Raw genomic sequence first — 5,645 nt, 5'->3', positions numbered from 1 at the left:
TTCCGACCCTCGGCCATTTTCAAAGAACCGCGGTGACAAAGGAGAGCTTCAATGACCGTCTGAAACCGTAGCTCACCGCAGATATACGCCCGAAAGGGCGCAGAAAAATATAGCTAACGGGACGAACACGTAAACATATCACTAGAATGATTGACAGTTAGGAGGACCACTTATTAAGATGATCCACCTGGAAATAAAAGATCGTCCTCTATGCCGTCTCAGTCAGATTGAAGTCTAGACTTGGACTAGTTTTTATCCTCTCAGACTTGCTGTTGTGCTTTGGATCATTTTACTGCGATGTTCTCAGGTTATGTTAGGATTAAAAGGAGTTTGATCTGAAACAGTCTGAAAAGCAAATGTAGTATCTGAAGAAAAAAAAAAAATAGTAACCTTCATTTGAGCAGGTATGTAAAAATTATCTGCTGATGGGACAGATACAGTATTTTGACCCCTAAATAATAAAATTGTTTTTTTTCTTATCTAAAATAAAAAAAATTATCTTATTTCACTGACATATTTTACTACTGTTTAAGCTAACTTAAATTAGCCTAAATACGCTTCATTAAAGAAAAGTTTTCCTTTTTTTAGGAAATGTAGCGTCAATAAGACCAAATATTTACTTTTTTATTTTCTTCTGTCTCTACAGACGGCTTTGGCGCACAGCGACGTGTCGAGCCGCTCCGCCCCTACAGACGACCTCTCCCCCACCGCGGGGGGCATCGGGGGCTTCCCGGTGTTCGGGGGCGGCTTCTCCAGCTCCCTGTCCCACCTGGAGGAGGGGGGCCTTGAGCAGGAGGAGGGGAAGGCGGAGGTCACCTGCATGTGAGACCCAGAGGAGACTGGACTTTTGTTCTGATGAAGCCATAAAGCTTTTTATTCGGGTCTGATGATGAGAAGGAAAAGCTGCTGCGTCTCCTGACAGATCGGATTCTCCATCTTTACCTTTCAGCGTTTTTCCACAAACCTCCTGCAGTCTGAAGACGTTTGGCGCCTCAAACAGTAGCGGCTCCTCATCAGGAGATCAACTTCCTCTAATATAAGAAACTGATCTATTTTAAGGGCCAATTTTCCAGCCTCCATTATTGTTATCCACTGAAAACTATTTAGTGAAAACTAAAAAAAAACATTGTTGTTGCAGAAATGTTTGAATATTAGGGCTAAGATCAGGCTTTGTCTGATTATGATGTTCTTCCATTCTGGATTCTCTCTGCCTTAAAACAAGGATCCCACTGGAACTTCACACATGTCCTTTTACAAGGACCTGATTTAATGTATTCTATGTGATGTGGATCTATTTTCAGTCCCTCTGCCTCCTCGCTGGGCGTATCGCTGCAGACTGAAGCCGCTTTGAAGATTTAAAGAATAGAGGGATCCTTGCAGAATATCTCAGATTAAAAGCGTTTGGTTTTTTTTGCTTTTAAGCTTTTCCCTTTTTCTGGGTTTTTTCCATTTTCATTTTTTCACTTTCATCTTTCTTTTGTATTTTTTTTTCTATATTGTTTTTTGTTGCTATTATTATTTTTCCCTTTTCTACTTTCTCTTCTTACTTTTCCTCCCTTTCCTTTTTTTCCTCTTTATTTCTTAAAAAAGAAGAAATAATTTGTCTTGCCACAGGTTTCCTCATCTGAACTTTGACTAGGCCATTCTCTCCTGTCTCACAGCTCTAGCTGCTGGAATATAAACCTCCAACCCATTCCTGTCCAGCATCCCACAGCATCATGCAGCCACTGCCATATTTTACAGTGTGATCAGGGTATCGTCAACATCACACATTGTGTTTAGGTTAAAAAACATGGATGTAGGCCAGATCTGTTTCTTCTCCATGGTTTGTAACAAACTGTAAATCCAAAAAAGTTAAAAACAATCCACTGGACTTTGTTTCCGAGTTTGAAGATGTTTTGCTTCCCATCCAGGAAGCTTTTTCCAATATATATATATATATATATATGTATATATATTTTATTTTTATTTTATTTTTTTGTTGTTGAAAGAGCTTCCTGGATGGGAAGCGAAACATCTTCAAAATTGGAAACAAAGTCCAGGGGATTGTTTTTAACTTTTTTTGGAATGACTCTGACCTGGATGACTGAGAATCTTCACCAGAAAACAACAAACTGTAAACAAAAGATTTCGTTTTTTTCCGTCTCTCTTCCATATAGACCAGATTCATGAAGCGTTCAGCTCCTCTAATAGAGGTGCCGTCCACATCTTGTCCCACAGGAGCCATGGATCTCAGCAGCTCCTCCAGAGTAACGTCCATGTGTCTCTCTGGAAGACGCTCAGCCTGGTTGCTCTAACCTGCTCTTCATCACACTGATTGTTACCAATTAAACTTGTGATATTTCATTACATAAAATGCCAATAAAGCATCAGCATATTAAAACCTGATTAAACGTAAAAAGGTTCATTGGGTGTGAATACTTTAAACATTCATTCTGGAGCTTCAGGAAGATGCTTCCAGCTCAAGCTTCTCCTCTATAATCCATTTATTTCCCCGTTTCTTCTTCCTTAAACAATAATCTGACATTTCACCGCTTAAAAGACCAAAACTAAATTTAAAATTACCTTTAGATTAAACATTCAGATTGAAAATGATTTTAACTATTTAAAGATATTAAATATTAATATGATTGTATTACAAATATTTATATAGTTTGATTCATTATTTTTAAGGATTGCTCTTTGATAAGTATTCTGATCTATACCAGAAAATGCGTTTGTGATTTACAAAAGAGAAGTTATTTAATTTTTTTTATTGTCATGACTAGTGTCAACTTTTCAAAGTGATTTTTTTATCATTTATGTGAAGATTTGTTCTTTAATCAGTTAATGTGTCATTTATATATTTATATGTTAGAATTAGTTTTAAGTGGTGAAATGTAAGAGATTGTAATATTATCTCCGACTCGTCTTCCATGTGATTAATATTCATCCTGACAGCAGTGGTCTGATTCAAGATGGCTGCCCTCTAGGCGTGTGGGCCAGCATCCAATGAGGCGTCTGCGTTTATCATGTCTGATAAACAGCAATAAAACTAAGATGCTAACAAGTTTTCTGGTTGTTTGCAGAATCTGTTGGTGCGTCAGTGAAAAGCCACACGACCGTATGAATAATAGCTCATTTTTTATTAACAGACATCATGAAAATGTCAACAGTAACAAAATTTTTAGTCCATTTAAAAAACAAACAGTGGGTTGGACCAAGGAAACCCCCCCCCCACCCCACACACACAATAATTTAACGAGGAAGAGGGTTAAAGAAGGCAGGAAGTGGGTTGTGCTCTGACGCCTCATGCTGCCGATGCTCCTCCTTCAGCACGGCGCTCATGATGACCCCCGTTTAAAAACGGGCTGCTCCTGCAGCGGCGCACGATTCGAGGGCGGGGGGGGGTGGGGGGTCCGATAAGAAGCCGTTCTAAAGAACATCTCACTGCTAGTTCACAGACGGAGCTACAAGGTGAAGGTTCGCTCACTACCACACAAGCATCACATCTACGTTTGTTTCAGAGCAGGAAAACGAACCCCTCCCATTCACAGAGCGACCCCGACCCAAAGCAGAAAGCCCAGCAACACAAGAGAAGCAGGAAGAGAACTGGACTGTATATACAGAGGGGGGGGGGAATTAATGCAAGTCACTTATAAACTGAGGCGAATCCAACTGCTTAAAAAAGGAAAAAGCCACCATGTCCGGAGCGAGGAGCAGGTCAGTGGAGCCAGCCGGGTTTCTGTGTAACCAGCCGGCTGGAGAAGCTAACGGCTAAAATCTGGGACCTGATCGGGGGGGGCGGGGTTTGAACCAGGCGGACAAAGCGGGTCAGAAACGTGAAAAGCGGAACATAAACCGATAATATGGATGCTAGCCTGCTCCTGGTAGCTTAACTTCCCTTCAGACAGACGCTGGGGGGGGGCGGGGACGAGGACAGTGTCTGCAGACGAGGAGTCTCAATACACTGTAGTGTGTCTATACATATATTCATAGATATTTATGCAGAATGAGTGCGTCTCCTCGGTACTGTATAGATATGGTGAGCGTACGCGCGCCTCCCCTCCGGCCGCCGCCGTTAGGCCTCGCTCTCGCCAGCCGATGAGGTGTTTTGGACTTCCTCCTCCAGGATGGGAACTATCAGGTTGTCCTTGGACATCAGGTTGTACTTCATCACGAAGCGCGTGAACCGGTGACACAGGAACGTCTCGTTCTGCACACAGAGACACATCATCACAGCTGTAAGGAGGCGACCAGAACCAAGTCCTGCTGCTCGGGTCCAATTAGGATTACAAACTGTTACTGAAATAACGGGACGTCTTTGTCTTTATACGTTTCTCTGCAAAAAGATCTTTTCCCCTCATTTATGTTTTTTTTTAAGCAGTTTTTTTTCTCATGATGCATTAAAAGTAAATGTTAAACCGAAGGCGTCTAGATATATTTTGATTGTTAACTTAAAGAGGATTAACATTTGACCTTAATTATCAAATGTCCTTCTAGTCCAGGCTTCTGCAGACCATCATTCATAAATCATTTCATAAATAAAACCGTTTTAAAAACCAGAAATCAGGATTATTGATAAATATCTGCCATGAGTTACTTTTAAGGAAACACTGATATATTTCCACTTCAAGGTTTGAAAATAAAAAAAAAATATGCAAAAAGAGGATGAAATATTTTTATAAAATGACAAAAAAAAAGAGTTTCCAACCTAATGAGGAATATTGATCTAAAAAGAAAAACTAAATAAAAACAGAACGGACGCTTTCAGCGGCATTATTCTGTTAAGCCGGGCGTATACACTGTAATTTTTTCAATTGTTGTGCGCAGCTACAGCTCTCACTGTTCGACGAAACCCTGTGGTTTCATCTCTTTATTATTCTCATTGAATCAATTAATTATGGAAGTAAATCTGTGTCGCTGGGATTTGAATTAAAAATGCCACTGAAATTTAAATGTTGTACGTTTTTTTCTTACTGTTTCAGAGTTAAAATATATTCAGAACACATTTTTGACCTAAAAAGAAATTGTCATAATTTCTACACAGTTGAAATTTCATTTATTTTCTCTTCAAGCTAAAAATTCACATTACTATTTTGAAGTGTTACATTTTCAATACTTATTTTTCAGTTTAATTTTTCAGTGTTAAAAAAATCTGCAGATAAAAAAATTCAACCTTTCAAAAGTCAAACTCAATATTTTCAGCCTCCTGAGATTCAACTGGCTCTATTTTCACTGTCTTAAATTCGGCGTCTAAATTCAGTGTAAAAAGGGAAGGGTTACTTCAGGTCACAGACATTAGCAATGGATTGTGGCGTCCAACACCCAGCCAATCCCGTTACGTTTTCTTAGTCACACGACGTGACGCTTTAGACGCCGAATTTAAGACGGTGAAATAGAGCCAGTTGAATCTCAGGAGGCTGAAAATATTGAGTTTAAATTTTGAAAGGTTTAATTTTTTTTATAAAAAATTTAACTGAAAAATAAGTATTGAAAATGTAATCACTTTGAAATAGTAATGTGAATTTTTAGCTTGAAGAGAAAATAACAAATGAAATTTCAACTGTGTAGAAATAATGACAATTTCTTTTTAGGTCAAAAATGTGTTCTGAATATATTTTAACTCTGAAACAGTAAGAAAAAAAATACAACATTTAAATTTT

At 38.9% G+C, this 5,645-nt stretch overlaps 2 protein-coding genes across 3 annotated transcripts in view; one reads left to right on the top strand and one right to left on the bottom strand.

Moving 5' to 3' along the window:
• The window catches only part of rftn2 (raftlin family member 2), a 35,534-nt gene extending 34,701 nt beyond the window's left edge, over nt 1-833 (top strand). The window contains exon 9 of the mRNA XM_015391937.1: nt 647-833. Coding sequence (XP_015247423.1) covers nt 647-826 — 180 coding nt within the window. The 3' untranslated portion in view covers nt 827-833. The remainder of the gene's footprint in view (nt 1-646) is intronic.
• Nucleotides 834-2,885: 2,052 nt separating this feature from the next.
• The window catches only part of LOC107095707 (MOB-like protein phocein), a 26,056-nt gene continuing 23,296 nt past the window's right edge, over nt 2,886-5,645 (bottom strand). The window contains exon 8 of one of the 2 annotated variants that reach the window (XM_015391945.1): nt 2,886-4,195. In XM_015391945.1, the coding sequence (XP_015247431.1) occupies nt 4,061-4,195 (135 nt within the window). In that variant the 3' untranslated portion in view covers nt 2,886-4,060. The remainder of the gene's footprint in view (nt 4,196-5,645) is intronic. The other variant, XM_015391947.1, reaches the window with a different exon arrangement.

Source organism: Cyprinodon variegatus, unplaced genomic scaffold (assembly GCF_000732505.1).
Source record: "Cyprinodon variegatus isolate N-32 unplaced genomic scaffold, C_variegatus-1.0 Scaffold565, whole genome shotgun sequence".
NCBI classification, from domain to species: Eukaryota; Metazoa; Chordata; class Actinopteri; order Cyprinodontiformes; family Cyprinodontidae; genus Cyprinodon; species Cyprinodon variegatus.
This window is presented reverse-complemented; position numbering and strand designations above follow the sequence as displayed.